This window comes from Botryllus schlosseri, chromosome 3 (assembly GCF_051294905.1).
Source record: "Botryllus schlosseri isolate E-star chromosome 3, Bs_hap1, whole genome shotgun sequence".
Taxonomy (NCBI): domain Eukaryota; kingdom Metazoa; phylum Chordata; class Ascidiacea; order Stolidobranchia; family Styelidae; genus Botryllus; species Botryllus schlosseri.
The window spans coordinates 35,077,056-35,096,144 of record NC_137238.1 but is presented as its reverse complement, the minus strand read 5'-3'; the positions used below and the strand labels follow the sequence as shown (position 1 = coordinate 35,096,144).

The following is a 19,089-nucleotide window of genomic DNA, read 5'->3' as shown; positions in this document are numbered from 1 at the left end:
CCGGAATTTCTACTCAAGTAGAAGTAGGAGTGGTGGTTCACAAGTAAGTAAGTAGGTATTCCACGCTTATTTTTGCCTACAAAACTGAAAACTGTCAAGTAGAAGTAGTCTAAAATCATAACTACTTAAAAAGTAGTGTGAGTAGGCAAAATCTACTTCAAGTACTTCAAAAATTAGAAGTACTTCGTTACTGACCACCTCTGGGTATATGACGGAATCAGAGATCAGTTCAGACCAGATTCCTTTATGTAACAAATGTTTACAGGATCTACGATATTCAGTCGATTCCAGTTACATGGTGGTACCTCTAGGATTTTTAAAGACAACGCTTTCGCGGATCAAATAGCGGGAAGAAGCCTAGATAAATCCCGAACCATTTGGTGGGAATTCTGGAGTCAGCCTCGAACTAGCAACCCATTGGTGTTACAGGTGTGCACTGCGAGGTACCACTACGATATCTCGATAATACCGCACAGCGAGTGGCAAATAGGGACAGCCGCTAGGTGTACAATAAAATAGCCCATGGCCCAGGGTTGTAATGACTCGAGTAAAAACACGGAAATGACTCGACTCGAGTCAATCTGTGTATCGACTCGGACTCGAGTCATTGCACATGACTCGAGACTCAAACGGCCAAGACCGACATTTCATTGTAATTTCGAAGAATAGTAAAGTAACCACACTATTGGAATTTTAATATCGTTGGGTTATATTTTTCATCTGAACAATGCGATAAGACCAGAGGTGGTCAAAGTAGTCAAGAATGCTACTCAAGTAGAAGTAGAAGTAGCAACGCAAAAATCTACTCAAGTACGAGTAGAAGTACTTTTTTCACAAGCAACCTAAAACTACTTGAAGTAGAAGTAGAATTTGCTGGTTTTAAATCTACTCAAGTAAGTAAGTAGTTTTGAAACGGTCATTCGCATGGACTTTCAAAAGCTGCAAATTGAGCTATCCGGAAGGTGCAGAGAGCTTCATGTACAATGCATATTGATGCATCCCAGAAGGTATAAATTTCCGACAGCATGAGCATACGACTGCATCATTAGATGCAAATGATGGTTTTGCAATGGAAATGAGATACTAATCTCTTGTTTACTCGAACATCCCGTTTTAGAAAATTCATGGCATGTTCCCTCACGCATATTATGGCCAATAGTTCGGTCGAACAGCAATCCGGAGAAGTTGTATGGATACGATGTTAACACTTTGCGCGATTCGTATACGATGATAAAAAAAATAGGGCGTAACGTAAAAATGCCATATGGTGTAATTGTATTTTAGGAAAATAGACGGTGATGATGCACTTGCTTTCAATCTTAAACATGTATGTTCTCTAGACAAAAGAACTGGAACTAAATAGAACTCTAAATAATGATACTGCGAAATGAACGAGAACTACCAATACTATATCAGAAAAGCGGACATGTATTTTATGTGTTTTGTCAAGACAGTTTTAACGGTGGTCTGCTAAAACAGATCTAACGGTCAAAAAGTCAGAGCGCACTTTTCCAGATTGGGTCATCGCCATGGACTGCTAGATTACGATATGATGGGTAAATGCTAGATTGCGAAACGGTAGTTTCAAACTTTATGATGGGCCATATTTACTGTGATTAACTATGTCATATGGGCGACAATGCGGTGCAATGCAACCTATGTAATATTCACTTTCGTGAAAACATATTTGTAACTCTATATCTACTTGATGTGAAGCGCGACGGAAATTCTGTGTTTGACTTTTTTAACTTGAAAGTTAGAACTCCGAACTCCGCGAAAACAGCCCGAGAATTCCTCTTCTTTCTAATTGGAGGGTTACACTACTTCTACTTGACAAACTGAAAATAGCGAAAAGTAAGTAAGTAGATCACAAAATACTATGAAGTAGAAGTAGCGAAAATTCTGTCTAATTGAGTAAGTACCAGAAGTAGAGGAAAACTACTTGAGTACTTCGAAAAAGTAGAAGTACTTCGTTACTGACCACCTCTGGATAAGACACAATGCGATGTCACGAACAGATAGAAGGATGTCGAACGACACGCATCAGTAGAGATCCTTTACTCTAACATCCACCTCGGCCTATAGTGGGATTTCGTCTATTGAGAGAGAGATTTTTATTTATTTGGTATTGGTACTTGAAAATGCAACCAGAAGGGTCCGTGCGATTATTTTCACAATCAGATCAGTCCACGCATAAAAACGAAATATCAGGGTGTGAAGGGACTGCGTGTCCCTAATTACACAACTCCCAAACAATGTTCCCTCTAATTTTTGACGAGTCTGCGCACACTCACCAACTCACAGCGCAGACCCTTGGACAACAGTGCGTAACGATTAAAAAAAGCTCATCACTTCGAATTTTCTGTGCGCAACTTGAATTTTCTGCGCGCAGAGACCGTGTCAACACTGCGCATTTGCGCACGTGCGCAGCTTAGAGGGAACATTATTGCTCCCAAACCTAAAGGGTAGACCACAAGGACCCGCTCCTGCACGCCCACAGGGTTGTTCAAAAATAACTTTTTTTCCGGATTCCAGCCACACACTGATTAAATTGTCAGGGTTACCCTGTAAAACGCTGCACACCAAATTTGGTTCAATTTTAACAAGTATATAAGCCGCCGCAGAGCCAATTAAATTTTTAATGTATTAGGAAAAATTTTAAAAAAATCAAATTTTTCTGTCAACCCAATGAACTTGTTGAGCTGTCTTCAAGACAAATTTGACTCGATTCCAACCCGTAGAAGCGGAGTTATTTTGGTTTTTCGAGTAGACACTTTCGACATTAAAACACAAAATGACTTTTTTCCATCTCTCGAGATGCGTCAGCGAGGTAGTCCCTTCTCAAGCGAGAGAGTGAAGTCTGTTTTCGCGGGAGTGACATAAAACGTGCTCATTTTCCTCTAATCTCCTAATATTAGGTCGCGCACTCGATTGTGTGTCACGCGCGGGAATTCAGAGATACTTGACCTCATCTTCCCTGTCGATTCGAGTTGGGTTGCGAGTATATTACAGTTGATAGCTCGTGATGGATATCAAATTAGCTCAATTTTTGTTAAGAAACGGTGTAGAACAGAGACACATCGACCAATTGAAAGGTAAGTGTTAAGTATATCCTATATCCATAGCGCACACCATGGGAAGCTATTAAGGTATGCGTTCTCTTTATTAACGGTATGCCAAATATATATAGTGCTGTCTTGTGTCTTCCACTTCAACAGCTCGACTATTATTTGTTAACGTGCAGCAACGCCTTTTGGTTCATTGTAAGCTTTCAGATGCAGATAGTACACCTTGAATTTTGCGTTACACCGGTAACAGTGCATCACATGACACCACCGTTGTTTGTATAGCAATCTGCATAGTGCAATATTGTACAGTAAAAACTGGTGTAAGTTCATGGCAAAACAGTACGTTACCGTATGTAATATGGTTTCCAAAATCGTCACCATTGAAACATAGAACCGTGAACACATTTCTAATACCGATTTTTACACCTTCTGTTGACACAGCTTCATTGCTATTAGGTAAATGTAGCTTAACTATAGGCCTATAGTTGAATATACATCACTCAGGCATCGCCACATCGGGGACCATATTTTGCATGTACGGTCGCTTCGAAGTATTATTTTTGAGTCCAAATTCAATGCATTTGCCGTAGAAAGCAGTGCTGATGTTGTTGAGTTCTGTAAATTTTTCGACTTCACCTATCCGTGGATACAAGTCAGTCACAATATTGGTTATATTCAGTATATTATGACCAAGTGTGTTGGTGGTAACTGGTAAGGTGTGAATGTCGTTAATGGCCGTCCTGCTAACGATAGTAGTCTGTTGTTTAGCATGTCATACTTTTGAAAGGAAAAGTAAATATGTATTTTTTCAGAAAATGAAGTATGTAGCATGGCTTTTGGCTTGCTGGCTGATAAGGATTTCACTGAAATGGGTTTTAAAATCGGCCCGATGCGCCATTTGATTGCCCTGAGAGATGTTAGTATATTGTTTCCTCATTCGTAGCTATGAATTTCCCATCGTGGAAAGGGAGCGATCTTCATCATCTGATCTCGCCTTGCAGAAGTGGTTGACGTCCATCAAACGCAGTGAGACCAAAGTAGTGCCGCGTGCGCCTGCTCTGAATAATGGTTTCAAACATCCAGTGACGTCTGGAGCGCCTACAACTACAACTGATGTGCGTGGAACTGATTAAAGGCCAAGTTTCACGAACTGTTACGGCTAATTCCATTATAACTTGAAATGGGCTGTAATGCATAGGGCCTACCCTCAGAATTGTCCAATATTTACAAATTCTGGGTAGGCCTACATTAAAAAAACGTAACTACTATTATAACCAATTACTCAATGCAAAGACAAAAAATTTTGTGATTTCCTTGTGGAATGGAGATTAATTTGAAAATACAATTTTTTATCAATTGTACTGCTTCAAAGTACATTTTGCAATAATTTTAACGGAATCCTACATGGATTTTCATGTCCGCTCCCCCCAATTTCGTTTCGTTTGTAACTTTTTTCCTTCGAGTTCAGAGCGAAAAAGTTGATTTTTTTCAATTCCTCGGCCTCAAAATTGTATAATTACACATTTTGATTGATTCTCCACCATTATTACAGCAAAAAAATGGATTCAAGAGATTTTTGCATGCAGTGTCACCTAGTGACATGAGAATTCAGAATCGCATCATCTTTTGAACCGCCCGGAAATTTTTCAATGTACCAAAAATTCAAAAAAGAACAACATCTGTAAATATTGGACAATGCTGTGGGTATGCATTACAAATGTTCGAAAATTTACCAACTTATAATGGAATGAGTCTTACATGGAACTATATTTCACAGAAAATTGAACTCGCTAAGACGCAAGCAGAATTTAATACAAAGGACTCGCCTGTGTTTCCTACATCAAGTACTGATGTTTTGGTATGATCATTTACATAACTATAATCTACCGTGTACACATAATTTCAGTACTATCACATTTCAGGACAGAAATGTTCAAGTGATTCCAGGCCATGGTGAGCTTGGAATTGCTCCTGCCAAAAAGAGAATTACATTACCAGAATTCAGTGCCCGTGTTGCATCCGCATTGCAACATGGAAAGGCTTGTCATTTGTTAAATGCCGTGGTGGACGAATGTGCGTACCACATCTTAGCACACGGTAATATGTCATCCAAGGGAGAATATGCTGAATTCTCTAGGCTTCTTTGCGAAAAGTATACGTGCCTGCAATTTGTTGGGCGTCATCACTGGGTAAGTGTTCATTGCAAGTTGATTGGCCTATAACGCTGGTCTACACGATTTTTGCGCCTGGACTTCTTTAGGTCAATTATGCCTAATTTTGGGCGCTGAATACGAATTGGACGTTATTTTTGCTCTGTCACATCACGTTAAGATACTATATATGTTGAGTATTTCTACTTTTTCGAGGTAATCAAGTAGATTTGGGCTACTTGCGGTACTTACTGTTTTACAACTACTTCAACATCTACCTGAACATTATTCTAGAGCAGTGGTTCTCAACCTTTTTGTCTTCGCGGACCCCTTTCGGACCGTCACGGACCCCGCGGACCCCCACAAAGTTTAGTTCGAATTTAGCTCAATTATCGTGCAATCGTCATCTGTGTTGTGAAAATCATAACTGTAGGCTTAGTGATAAACATCAACAAAATGTACTATCTTGAAAATAAGATCATACTATCATGTAAAAATTGAGTTGACGTTAATTACTCCAATTGCATTTCTTGAAATACGTGGTCGTGTATTGAAAATCCGCGCCTTCGGTTGGGATATTAGCGAGTGCCGAAAATACATTTCCACAAATACAGGTGGTGGCGAATGTAAATGCTTAACGCTTCCGATCAGGACCGTAAATCTGAGTACGTGAGCAGAGAGGATAGGAGAAAGTTTGATAGCAATATACATGTAATTCCTGATCATATTCACCGATTGAATCATGATTTATAGAAAAATTTCGCGCTTCGCTCAATTAGGCGGGATAAGTTGACTCGCTAAACAGGACACATCTCGCTGATAAATTGCGGCAAAAACATACAGCGTACTGGTGTGTCTGGGGGCGAAGCCACCAGAGGATTGGTTTATCACCTTATGGGGGGCACACGGCCAACGATTCAGTTTTTTTTTGGGGGGGGGGCTGACGAAGTGCTGTTTCGGTCCTACTTCCGACGACACATTTGGGTATGATGGCAACAAATATGGCACCAAAATTAATAACATAATATATAACGTCAAACCTGGTCATTTCTATCTAGTAGCTTATTTTGAAGTTATTTTGGAAAATGGCTATATCCCAGGAGAAAATTGATTTTTGTACACATTTCGAAGTCATAATGAAGCGAAACTGCTTCGTGATTTTCCGAATTGAAAAAAAAAAAACATACAAATTATCGTATCAACTATTTTGAGGCTTCGCGGACCCCCTGAAAATGCTTCGCGGACCCCTAGGGGTCCGCGGACCCCCGGTTGAGAACCACTGTTCTAGAGGAACTAATTACATTTGCAATTAGGTTTTAGTGAAGAAGAAAGCATTTCAGGATAATATTCCACCACTTGTGAGTTAAATTGTCATAGTCATAAGAAACGCGTGAAATAGCCTCTGAATCACGGTAACTGTATATATTTTTCAAATACTCTACCCATAGGTGGTGTCATCATCATTTTGCGTTTGCTACAAAGATGCATCTTGCGTTATCGTATGTTTGCACCTCCGGCAAACTGTTTTATGCATGCGACCACCCTCGCTCACACCGAGCAAATATACTAATATATTTACTGACTTCCTCAGACCTTTCATTTCGTGTTCCACTTGGAATAGTTTTTAGATGTCTTTGAAATTATTACTTCTACTTGTAATTGAGTAGAAGTGTACGGCGTTACTTGTGCTACTTGAGTAGCAACTCTAGTTCATAGTAAAATATTACGGCAAATCAGAAATCACCAAAAATGTCAGTTGTTTGTATTTAGAACTGGCATTTTATCCCGCAAAACACTAGGAAAAATGCCCCGAAACCATATAAAAACATCTCTTAAATTTACCAATCCTCATCTCTGACTATTTTCCAGTATAGAACACATAGTATTTGGCGTAGGCCACAAAATGTCCTGAATCGACTGTCCTAGAACCGATGCATATTTATTTATTTTGTGAAGTAACACGCACTTCAGGTTTCGTGTTGAGCTGTTAGAAAGCAGTCTCCATTCATCTGGTTGTCTATAATAGACGATGCAAAAGAAACCCTTTATACAATGGCAATAAACCAAAAGCAATAAAGCATTCGGGAACAGCTTTCCACGATTCCCCTGAAATGTAAAAGAATATGAAAACAGGAGAAAAAGAATTAGCATGATAAGGACAGGCGTTGATGAATGATGATAAATTATTTCGAGTTATCATGACAAGCCCTTTTTTCTTTCGAAAAGTAGGCATCCTGTTTCTTCTAATGTTCCAAAGCAAGCCTAAAGGGCCTCATATTTATTCCATGTACCGAAGTGGACAATTCTCTTCTACATAATATACCAACAATACAATGTTTGTTTGCAAACTTTTACGAAAGAGCAGTGTGCTGTCACAAAATGTATTGACCGATTAAGTCTGCAGGACAGATGTGTAAAGAAAGATAACGTAGGGAACTGAATCAGGTACGGAGCTACTAATCACAATCTTTAAATGAAAAGTGGTATATAAAGATGATGACTGCCACCGACTAAAATTAGTTGCATCCACGTATAAATCTATAGGTCGAAAAGAGGTCCTGATCGATAGAAGATAAGAAACATCGGATTCAAGTTTACCAGAAACTTAGTCATTCTGTTCTACAACAACTCAGGTTTCATCATTATAAATGATTTCAATAACAATATTTGATTTGTTGCAGTTGTACGCTCACCGTAATGTCACTAACGAAAGCTGAAATTTGATTAATTTATTCAAATGAGAAAAATGCATACCGAAACAAATTGACGTGATAGGGAAATTTATTAGCCTAGATCAATCATTAAAATATTTGGACAAATTTTTTTCAAAAATTTTAGATCAGTGTAATTTTATTGGTCGAAAAGAGCTGATTGAACGAAGATAGAGAATCGCTGGATTCAAGGTCGTCAAAACTCACTCATTCTGTACTACAACAGCCCAGGTTTCATGATAGATGATTTTGATAACAATATTTGATCTGTTGCTGTTGTATGCTAACCGTGATGTCACTAACGAAAGCTGAAATTTGATGAATTTACGAAAATGAATAAAAGTCATACGGAAATAATTTGACGTGATAGAGAAAGTCCGAGCACAGAATCGGAATCGGCAACCTTAAATTTGCCTACATCGATCATGAATTTTTTTTTCAAAATTTGTCGACCAGTGTAATCATTCAACAACTCTCTCAATTACAGTCATATTTCTCAAAGAAACTCTCGCAAAAGATGAGAAACATACGTTACCGCAAGAAGAGAACAGCCGCCGTCAGTTTCTCTTCAAGCGATGGTGGCATCTGATGTGACTTCCATCGTCTCTCTGTTTTGATAACCTCCGATTATTAGAAGGCGGTGACCAGATGATATTTGACGGCGAAGAATTTCTGGCAGAAGAGTATTCGAAGCATGATCCCGACTGGTCAAAAGTTGGCGCGTTGTTCCAGCAATTTCACGGCTCGCGTCGCCGAATATTGGCGGATATGCCCGCACGAAGTGTTCACGAAATACTGAAGAGATTTCCATATCTTATCAATATGAAGCTGGTGAGTATCTGGGCTCTTGACAAGGACGTGTTCGATAGGGCTCTTCAAAAATGACTTTTTTTCTCAAATTTCTGGCTACTTGATAAAATTGTTAGGTTACCTGATTTAAGCCTACACACAAAATTTGGTTCAATTCATGTCAGTAACCGCTTTGCTACAGGAGAAGATAGTTTCTGTTATATAAAAAAAATGATAAAAAATTTGAAAATTGACTGTTCACCGCATTAAAGTGTTAAGCTGTCTGTAGAAACGATGCTCACCAAATTTGGTTCAATTTCAACCAGTGGAAGCGGAGTTATTATTGCCGAAAAATTCTGATTTGAATAAAATAGTATTTACGGTGAGCACAATTATAATGAATAAACAAAGAATCGGTCACCGTAAATACTACTGTATTTTATTCAAATCCAAATTTTTCGACGGCAATAACTCCGCTTCCGCTGGTTGGAATTGAACCAAATTCGGTGAGCATCGTTTCTATAGACAGCCTGACACTTTCATGGGGTGAACAGAAAATTTTCACATTTTTCAATATTTATTTTTATATAATAAATAGAAACTTTCTTGTCCAGTAGCAAAGCGGTTACTGGCTGGAATTGAACCAAATTTTGTGTGCAGGCTCAAATAAGGTAACCTAACAATTTTATCAAGTAGCCAGTTCGATTTGAGAAAAAAAGTCATTTTTGAAGGGTTCAATTTACTTTCATTGTCAGTGATTGAGCGGTGACCATAGAGCGATAAAATGATAATCTTCTATTTAAATGTTCAGATCCGAGAAGAATTTGAGCTCTTAACGTCATGGTCGACATGGACAATGACACGGCGCTACCGTAATATGCTCTCTACCGTTGATAAGATGATTGGTGCGGTTTCCGAAGAATCGGTCAGTACTAAATTATTTATCATTCACCCACCCATGCTGAACACTACTTGTCTTAACACGACTGGAAATTTGTAGGATAAGATCACTCGGGGACAAGTTTTTGCAACTTTTGTTTTACAGCTTACTAGATACCAGAGATGGGCATGGATTAGGATTAGGTTTTGAAAAAACAGGATTTGTGAAATTTTGTCGGATTTGGATTAGACATTTTTTTCAGAACGGATTAGGATTTGGATTGGGTTTATCTATTTTCTGGGAGATTGAAATGCATAAATTGGTATTTTTTTCTAAATTTCCTGTTGGAATCGGATTAGGATTGGACATGGACTTGAATATGAAAGTTATGGATTAGGATTTGGATTTGGATTTGAATGTTCGGATTTGGATTGGATTGGGACGTATAAATTTCAAATCCGCTCATCTCTGCTAGATACTGATCTGAATAAAGTCTGTCGCCATTCGCCACACGGCATTTCAATCACCCAGAAAATATGTAAATCGAATCCAAATCCTAATCCGTTGTGAAAAAAATATCTAATCCAAATCTGACAAATCCTGTTTTTTCAAATCCTAATCCATGCTCATCTCTGCTAGATACTCAGAATCTATGATGTTTTAAGCCGTTTGGAGGGATTTTATAGTGCAACTTCCCTCAAATTTAATCAAATATTGCCTAAAAATGTAATGAAACGTTTTTAAAAACATGCTATAAACTATTTCTAGTTCGGTTCCATTCTCTTCGATTTGCGTAACAAAGAGCTATATCACGGGTTAGCTGCATCTCGTCATCAAGTCGAGTCGTTTTCAATTCAGCGTCGAGTCAAGTCTAAGTCACTTAGTAGAGGGTCGAGTCATAGTGTTGTGACTCGAGTCCGAGTCCAAGTCATTGTGTTCAGTGCTCAGTTTTGTGTTCAATCCGGCTTAGCCCACTTTTTCAACTCTGCTTCAGTGATATAGAATGGCCCGCAATCATAATATCGTCAATTTTTTCAGTCCTAACATTTTCTGGCCCCAATTCCAAGTATAAGGACTGATAGACGAAATATATCAATAATTTGGTAACTTTACTATTCTCAAAATTACAATTAAATGTCTGTGTTGGCCGTCCTAGCTTCGAGTCATATGACTTGATTTGAGTCATGCGCAATGACTCGAGTACTAGTCGAGTCAATACTCGAGTCATTACCACCCTGTTGAGTGCAACTTTCTCGGGATTTTAGCGCAACAAAAACTTTCCCTACTGATGACCTCTGGTCTTTATATTGGCGAGTTATGTTGAACATGGACAACAATTGGACATGCACATTAGGGGTCTTCAACAATGACTTTTTTCTCAAATCGTACTGGCTACTTGATAAAATTGTTAGGTTACCTAATTGAAGCCTACACACCAAATTTGGTTCAATTCCAACCAGCAGCCGCATTGCTACAGGAGAAGAAAGTTTCTATTTATTTGTAAATATAATTGACAAAAAATTTGAAATTTTTCTGTTCACCCCATGACAGCGTTAGGTTGTCTATAGAAACTATGCTCACCAAATTTGGTTCCATTCCAACCAGTGGAAGCGGAGTTATTGCCGTCGAAAAATTTGGATTTGAATAAAATAGTATTTTCGCTGGGCGCCACGCCACTATAATAAATAATTGGTCAACGCCAGCGGCTAATCGCTGGAATTGAACCAAATTTGGTGTGTAGGCTTAAATTAGATAACCTAACAATTTTATCAAGTAGCCAGTACGATTTGAGAAAAAAGTCATTTTTAAAGACCCCTAGAGCACATGGCCAAATAATAACTTGATGAAAATGTTGTTTTCCAGGGAGAAGATGAAAGCAGAGAGGTCAACTGTCTGCTATTCCTTCAGAAACAATTGACCGACAAGCGAATAAAATCAGCGTCAGAGTTGCTCGCTATCAACGTACAACAGGTAATTTTACTTTTCAGAGGCGACCTACCCTGTCCCCACGATGCAGCAGCCGCATGCGGCCCGCGACAAGGTTTTAAGTGAGGAGGTGATTTTCGAAATTAGATATATTATGACATCTCATGTTAGCCACCCATGTTCAACGTCAATACTTCTAAGCCATAATATTTTACTGGACATTGTGTGTTAGAGCCGTGTCCACCAGTGGTGCAAGCAGTCAGCGTCACCATATGCTAAGTTTCAGGGTGCATTTTTGCGACCAACGCGCCAGGAAAATCCTGCTTGGGTAATAGTGTAGAAAAGATTGAAAGTACTTCATTACAAACGTTATTCAGTGCGTGCCGTCTTGAGCTGTGTGGATTCAGGTCGGAGCTGGTGGATAGTTTTCATTTTTATTCTTGCTCAGCAGTCCCTTGAGCAGTGGGGTTGTTCAAAAATAACTTCTTTTTCCAAATTTCACACGTTTAGTGATAAAATTGTCAGATTGCCTGAAAAAAATAACGTCACACACCAAATTTGAGTCAATTTGGGCTAGTAAAGGCCGTGCAATCTTTTATTAAAATTTCGACCATTTTTGAATTTAGACACTTTGGTATGACCAAACATCGTGTTCCAGGCATGTCAGAAGGGAGAATGATGTTTTTTCATGCGTTTACATCTTGATAAAAGCCTTTGATAGAGTTTGGACGATGAAATTGCTAATAAATGTAAAATAAATATGACACTGAGCTGGAACTACATTGAATTAGCCCCGTGAAAGCGATGGTGATATATGCATTGCTAATAGAATACTTTCAGCACTGAAATTCTGGACCATAAAGAGTAAATAAATTGCCAGGCATGTGAAATACAGTAAAATATATTTCCGAGGCTTTAGGCGATATCTTTTGTCGCACCAGTGTGAGTTTTACGTAATCAGAGCAAATACGCTTGTGTGGATGTTGTCTTCACAACGCATCATGATATTTGATTTTCCGATATCCTGGGGTACGAGAAAAGATACTTTCGGGTATCGATATTAACCTGAGAATTATGTTTTGCTGTATTTTGCCTGTGCGTCAGTTCATTTTCTCTTCCAGCCTTAAAAGTATTGCATTTTCTAATTAGGCCTATACAACCATCGCTTTAACGAGACTATTTCAATTTCGTTGACTAAATTCCAGCAAATCAGTGTCAAATTAAATTTTCATTAATTAGCAATTTCATTATCTTAACTCTATCACACACATGAAGCTGTAAATTCATGAAACATCCATAATTTTCCCTTCAGACATGCCTGGAATACGATGTTTGATCATGCCGAAGTGAAGGGTTGTAACTAAGTCACAAGTCAATCTCGCTTTTAAAGTTTTGACTCGAGTCAAGTTGAGTCATTTTCAATTCACCACCGAGTCAATTCCAAGTCACGGAGTAGAGTGTAGAGTTCGAGTCATAGTGTTTTGACTCGAATCCGAGTCCAAGTCATTGTGTTGACCGTTCAGTTCCGAGTTAATGTCTTGTTAAACCCACTTTTTACAACTCTGCTCGGTGATATCGAATGCTTTGCGTTCATAATATCGTAATATTCCTCACTTTTAACAGTTTACGGTGGCATTTTCAAGTAGATAGACGAAAAAATAATAGTGTAATAACTATACTATTCTTTTAAACTACAATGAAAGGCCTGTCTTGGTAGACTCAGTCTCTACCGAGTCATGCGCAATGACTAGAGCAGTGCTCTTCAACCGGGGTGGTCGTACACCCTAGGGTGTACCAGAATTTGCAAAGGGTGTACCACTCGGATGGGGTGTACAGGGGTGTACCAGATCCGAATTACAATGAGCCGATGGCTAGCTATCACAAAGGCAGGTTTATGGGTCAGGACAGGTTGACGCACAGGTTAATGAGCATGCAGCACCATAACTGCCACACCCCAAACCCCCCAATTGGGGGGGGTGAGCTCGAAGGAAGCCCCAAATTATTGCGTGAAATAACATAAATTATAGCGTATTTTTGGAAAATTTATGCAATTTTTTCCACAATTTGTCGCGCTGCGCGCGATTTCAAGTTGCCAATTATGTTCATTATTTGGTACTCTTCCCCCAAGAAAAAACACGCAACATTTATAGAAATGAACATATCGGCGTTGGCCATTAACACGCCACCACGCACCAAGATATATAATGATTTAGTACCGTACTTACTACATGCGACTCCAAGAACTGTGCCAGAACGATCGGCAGCGCGAAAAGCTTGGCCGAAACGGACTGCCCTTACGCAGACCGAAAACTTCCTTATATATACCAAATAATAGGTTTAATAGACGCCTAAATGACTGGCGCCATATGTTCCTGTCTTGGCAATCTGAACCTCAGAAGACAAATACCATCCAGCAAGAAAAAAATATATGCCAGTGAAGAAATACCAATTTGAAATCGTGTGCGTCTTTTAGTTTAGTACGTTAGAGCAATTCTATATTTTTGATATAGCAGACAGGAGGTCACGAAATAAAATCATGTAACGAAGTCAAACCAACGGGTCCGCCCACCCGAAAATGTTTAATTATTATTTATGGGCCCTACAGTTTCGGTAAATCTGATAACATGAGCAGAGAGGACAAGATATTGATAGCAATATATATGCAATGCAATCTTATTGGCCGATTGTATCATGAATGATCAAAAATTTTCGCGATCCGAGCTGGCACACTGAACAGTGCAGCAAATTTCTCGGCAAAAGCGAACACTGTGATGAGGGGTCGGTTTATCACCCTATGAGAACCGAAAAACCCAAGTTTTTGTGGGCGGGACTGAAGAAGTGCTGTTTCGTTCCTGCCAACGGGTATACGCCCGAAGATGTCTAATTATTATTGGAATGTCCTACAATTTTAAAACAGACTTCGCTCAGCTCTACTGGTAAATCTGATTACGTGAGCAGAGAGAGGATCAAAATTTATAGCAATATATATGTAATTCCCGATCATATTGCCCGATTACATTTTTGAATTACTGAAATTTTTCGCGCTTCGCGCGTCTAGGCGGGAAAAGCAGTCTCACATAACGTACACCCAGTGGAGATGTGAAATAGCGTCAAAAAGCGGATAGCCAATGGAGGTTCTTGGGGGCGAAGCCCCCCATAACTTAGGTTTATCACCCCATGGGGGGCCCTAGGCCAACGATTTGGGGGGGCTGACGAAGTGCTGTCACGGTCCTGTGAGCATGGTACGATGTTATCTCAAGTGTAATACTGTACACCGTTGGATTGTGATGTCATAAGAACAAATCTCCCGTAATCATTTAGCCGTCGGCAATAGACCAATGGCTCTGTTTGGTGTTGGAAAGTATGCAGTTAACAAACATGTGTTCAGCTAGTCATTTGTCTTTTAGTGATTTTTGAGGAAACCGCCGCGATAGCTCAGACTTCTTTAATCGGTACTTCATACCCGACGTCAATGAATACCGCAATGAAAATAAAAAAGTGACGTAGCCAGCCAGGGTCGAAACAGCATTCATGATGAAATCGAAACCCTTTTGTTTTAAAATGCCGATGTTATGTCCAATATTTCGCCATACATTTGTAATTTAATATTTTGTTATTAGTGATGCGAATTAGCGACAATAGACTGTGTATAGCGACATAGGATCTGAACTTACTGACATCTCATGCAGCCCATGTGCTTCTGTCGACTGTGTGTGGTGTGGGGCAGGCCTGATACACAGTAGGCTGGTGCGCCTGCTATCATCGCTGATTTGAATTACCGCTTCTGCAGCAGTAGCTTTACCTATTCTCTCCCCAATACTGTTACATTTAGGTTGATTATCGTTCGTAATGTCATGCTGTTGTGGGGCTGACACGAAATAAATTCCAATTTGCGTGACAGGCGGCCTAACTGGCGGCGAATAGACTCTGTGACCAAATACTATTTTATTCAAATCCAAATTTTTGACGGCAATAACTCCGCTTCTACTGGTTGGAATTGAACCAAATTTGAAGAACATCGTTTTTATAGACAACCTAATACTTTCATCGGGTGAACAGAAAAATTTCAAATTTTTCGTTATTTATTTTTCCCGTAGCAATGCGGCTACTGGTTGGAATCGAACCAAATTTGGTGTGTAGGCTTAAATTAGGTAACCTAATTTATCCTAACCTAACAAGTAGCAAGTACGATTTGAGAAAAAAAAGTCATTTTTGAAGACCCGTAATGAACAGGGGTGTACGAGTTTTGAGCAAACGTTAAAAGGGTGTACCACTCCGAAAAAGGTTGAAGAGCACTGGACTAGAGTACAAGTCGAGTCAATACACAAATTGACTCGAGTCGGATCAAGTTGAGTCACCAAAAAATCGTGACTCGAGTCAAGTCATTACAACCCTGCCGAAGTGTTTGAATTTGCGACCATAAATACTATAAATTCAAAATTGCTCAAAATTTTGTTTTAAGATTGCACGGCCTTAACCGGCCGGAATTGACCCAAATTTGGTATGTAGCGTCGTTTTTAGGCAACGTGACAATTTTATCACTAAGCGAGTGAAATTTGGAAAAAAATTCATTTTTCAACAACCCTATCGAGCTGTCATGCTTCGATAATGGTGGTCGTCATTTGATATGTTGACTAATGACCATATACGTCTACATTTGTATTATTTCAGGCGCATGATATCAAAGTTGCATGCTCAAAATCGGATCCACCCCATCTACTCATCGCCTGCCATGCGTCGGGCGTACATCAAGGATGGGTCTTGGTCGATAATACCGCTATACCATGCACAAAAGGCCAAGGAATCCTAGGCATGGTCATTGACCTCCTGTCTTGTTATTATGCCTGGGACCTTGAATACCCTAAAACCTTTTTGCTCCTCGGATTTTTGCAACAGATAATAATCGGGGGCAAAAGAAATAACTGTTGCAAATCTGCCAAATATGTGGAATTTGAAAGAATATACCACGAGGCGTGTTCGTAAGATTGCGGGACATGCAATGGTAGGTCGGTGCTTCTCGAACTGGGGGAGCGTGGAAGCGACTGAAGGAGGGCGTGAAGCCGCAGTCAACTGAAAATTGCTCTTCAATATTTTGTGATGTGACAGGATGAAAACAAATCAATCGTCGCAAATAAAATATATTTTTGGTTTAATTCCTGGAGAGGTATTACCAATCCTACAGAATGCTGGCAGGTGATCAGATACGTCACTGATCGATAATACACCAGAGTCGTGCTGAGAGTCGTTGTTCGTTAGGATATGATCAATCAGCGATCGAGACCGGAGTTATTCTAGAAGGGCCATTTATCAGTGATTGACAAGAGTAGTTGGTTATGAGATCGGCTAATTCCCTAGAGTCTTTATTTGATGTTTTAAGTAGGCTTACCATAATTTGGAAATCTAAAAAGAGGACACTTTTTCAGAAATTTGAGACTTGCAAAACCGGAGAAGAATTCTCAAAAACCGGTGAATTTTTCCCACTTTGTGATCGGTTGACTAAAAAAAGGTCATCTTTCCGCTCAGAGCTCAAAATACCGTTTTTCTCTCCACATTGCTAGGTGGATGACTGAAAAAAAAAGGTCAACTTCTCGCCCAGAGCTAAAATCATCGTTTTTACCCGCCGGAGCGTCACTTCTGTGCTAATTTACGGCATATCACTCGCAATTTGCTCTAAATCTGACCTAAATTTTTAAAAAAGAGGACAAAAGGGCGTCCTCCGAGGACACTTTCAAAAAAGTAAAAAAAGAGGACAAATCCTCTTAAAAGAGGACGTATGGTAACCCTAGTTTTAAGAAGATCTATGTTGAAATCTCCTAGTAGGTAAAATATATTTTGCTGTGCAGTAAGCTTTTCCATCCCAACTTGCACCACTGAAGAGGGTGTGTTCTTCGAGCAAGTCTCATTCTATTACTACTATTTTTTAGGTTTTGGATATGTACCAGAGCTCATATCGACACCGAAAGAGCTCACATGATTAGGAACCGATTAATACGCACTATTTAGAACCAGATGCTCCGGATCTTATATCTGAGCACGATTTAGGGCCAGGCATGGGGCATGTCTGATTCCATAGACAACTCCTAGTCGCTTCGACATCTTCCTTTCTATTCATTGTATCGCATTTTTTGTGGTGTATTGAACCAATGATACATATATCATTGATTGAACTGATAAAATTGCTTATAAACCAATGATGATGAGCACCGCTTGCTCTCGCAGGTTAGCGCCATCTACCGGACACGCAGCAAGTACGCACAATGAAAACATAGCCGCGAAAGTAAACTCTTCCCTTGAGTTAACCGGTTACACGCTTTAGGACCTAAATATCATACCAAATTTAATTAGGTTAACCGTGCTTGGCAATGGATTACAAGCCTTAAGAAATGGCGACATATGCAACAAGAGATTGGTGTTCGAAATGTATCGGAATATGCGTTTGTAGGAAGGGATTGTGCGTGGAGACGTATACGCAACGGAATGAGTGGGTTAATATCATTGTTATGATTCTTTCGAGTGCTTACAACTCTAAGCTTTATAACGCGCTTGTTCAGAATTAGAATTTTAGAACATTTTGCACGACTCGCGTTGCGGCCTTACAGCCTCCGTTGTTTGTCGTGTCGTCGTACAGTATAAAGTGCCTTCGTGGGCAGACTTGTAGAACTGGTTCATTATGGTTGTCTAGAATAATTAGGGCGAATGCCTATAATTTAATTGGTGAAATGTGTCTATGCTCTAAACCTCGTAACCTAATTTCTGGTTTTCCTGTAAACGCTACGGGAGAACTGTATCCAGCAATACGAGCACTGTAGTATTATCATTGAATTATAATCTATGGAAAGTAAGTTTTAGCTAGCCCTATCAACGAAGGTTATTTAGGCCTATATACCGACGATCACATGATATTTGTTACGGATTTAAGAATTGTATCATGATATATATGTATTTGGCTATGTTCATCCATATCGTTTGTTTTCATATTTATTCGAGGCTTTAGGAAGTTTGAGTGCATTCAAATCAATCAAGGGATTCGGTGTTTACTGTCACATGGAAGGTATTGTTTTTCGATAAAATGAAATAGTGTACGGTATATGTTTTATAAATACTATAAGGCTTCATTTTGAATAATCTTGTTTCTAGATTGACTATTAACTTGAAAATACCTTCACAATATAGTATACCTCATGTGTGGAGTAAAACTCTTTTGACTGTGGTACCCGTTTGTCTAATCTGCGGTCCTTAATACTTTGCAACTCGTGTTTATTAAAAAGGGAGATATGGGTGCATGCTGCGGTGGGCAACCTGATGAAGACGCTGATCATCCGTACGGTAAGTTATTTTATGTTATGAATATATCTTTTCATACATGTTTCAAAGCTCATACCATATACCATGCTTGGTACCTTATTTAAAGCTATTTTAAATAAATTCGAAGTCACTGGTAGCACGCTTCTAAAAGAATCCACATAGGCTAATATCTGTACTTTTGGATTTGATCCTTGTAGCAGGCAGTAGGCCTATTGCTTATTCATGATGTCTTGCTGAAAATTCATGACAAGTCAGCTGAT

At 39.3% G+C, this 19,089-nt stretch overlaps 2 protein-coding genes across 10 annotated transcripts in view; both read left to right on the top strand.

The window, feature by feature from the left end:
- Positions 1 to 43: 43 nt before the first annotated feature.
- On the top strand, positions 44 to 16,677 carry LOC145435143 (uncharacterized). 8 transcript variants are annotated; one of them, XR_013913719.1, is made up of 11 exons: positions 44 to 3,095; positions 3,881 to 3,984; positions 4,070 to 4,183; positions 4,846 to 4,926; positions 4,991 to 5,257; positions 8,417 to 8,507; positions 8,564 to 8,760; positions 9,530 to 9,643; positions 11,462 to 11,569; positions 11,811 to 11,931; positions 16,196 to 16,327. XR_013913719.1 is itself a non-coding variant. In XM_080312432.1 (10 exons), the coding sequence occupies exons 1-10, from the start codon at positions 3,026 to 3,028 to the stop codon at positions 16,505 to 16,507; spliced, it is 1,455 nt and encodes a 484-aa protein (XP_080168558.1). In that variant the 5' UTR covers positions 2,587 to 3,025; the 3' UTR covers positions 16,508 to 16,677. The 8 variants fall into 8 exon arrangements, 6 of the variants coding, with proteins under 6 accessions (XP_080168558.1, XP_080168557.1, XP_080168559.1 ...); XR_013913718.1 differs by having other exon boundaries at positions 11,805 to 11,931; XM_080312432.1 differs by lacking the exon at positions 11,811 to 11,931 and having other exon boundaries at positions 2,587 to 3,095; positions 8,567 to 8,760; positions 16,196 to 16,677.
- A 1,963-nt stretch (positions 16,678 to 18,640) lies between these two features.
- Positions 18,641 to 19,089, top strand: part of LOC145435132 (choline transporter-like protein 5) — a 39,062-nt gene continuing 38,613 nt past the window's right edge. For both annotated transcript variants that reach the window (XM_080312409.1, XM_080312411.1), the window contains exon 1: positions 18,641 to 18,850. In XM_080312409.1, coding sequence (XP_080168535.1) covers positions 18,799 to 18,850 — 52 coding nt within the window. In that variant the 5' untranslated portion in view covers positions 18,641 to 18,798. The remainder of the gene's footprint in view (positions 18,851 to 19,089) is intronic.

Bases quoted from the DNA above. Each gene is read 5' to 3' on its own strand.
- LOC145435143 (XM_080312431.1), top strand. From the start codon at position 3,026: ATGGATATCAAATTAGCTCAATTTTTGTTAAGAAACGGTGTAGAACAG. The intron at 3,985-4,069 runs GTTAGTATATTG...CTCGCCTTGCAG, and splicing joins ATTTGATTGCCCTGAGAGAT to AAGTGGTTGACGTCCATCAA. The intron at 8,508-8,563 runs GTGGCATCTGAT...TCCGATTATTAG, and splicing joins CAGTTTCTCTTCAAGCGATG to AAGGCGGTGACCAGATGATA.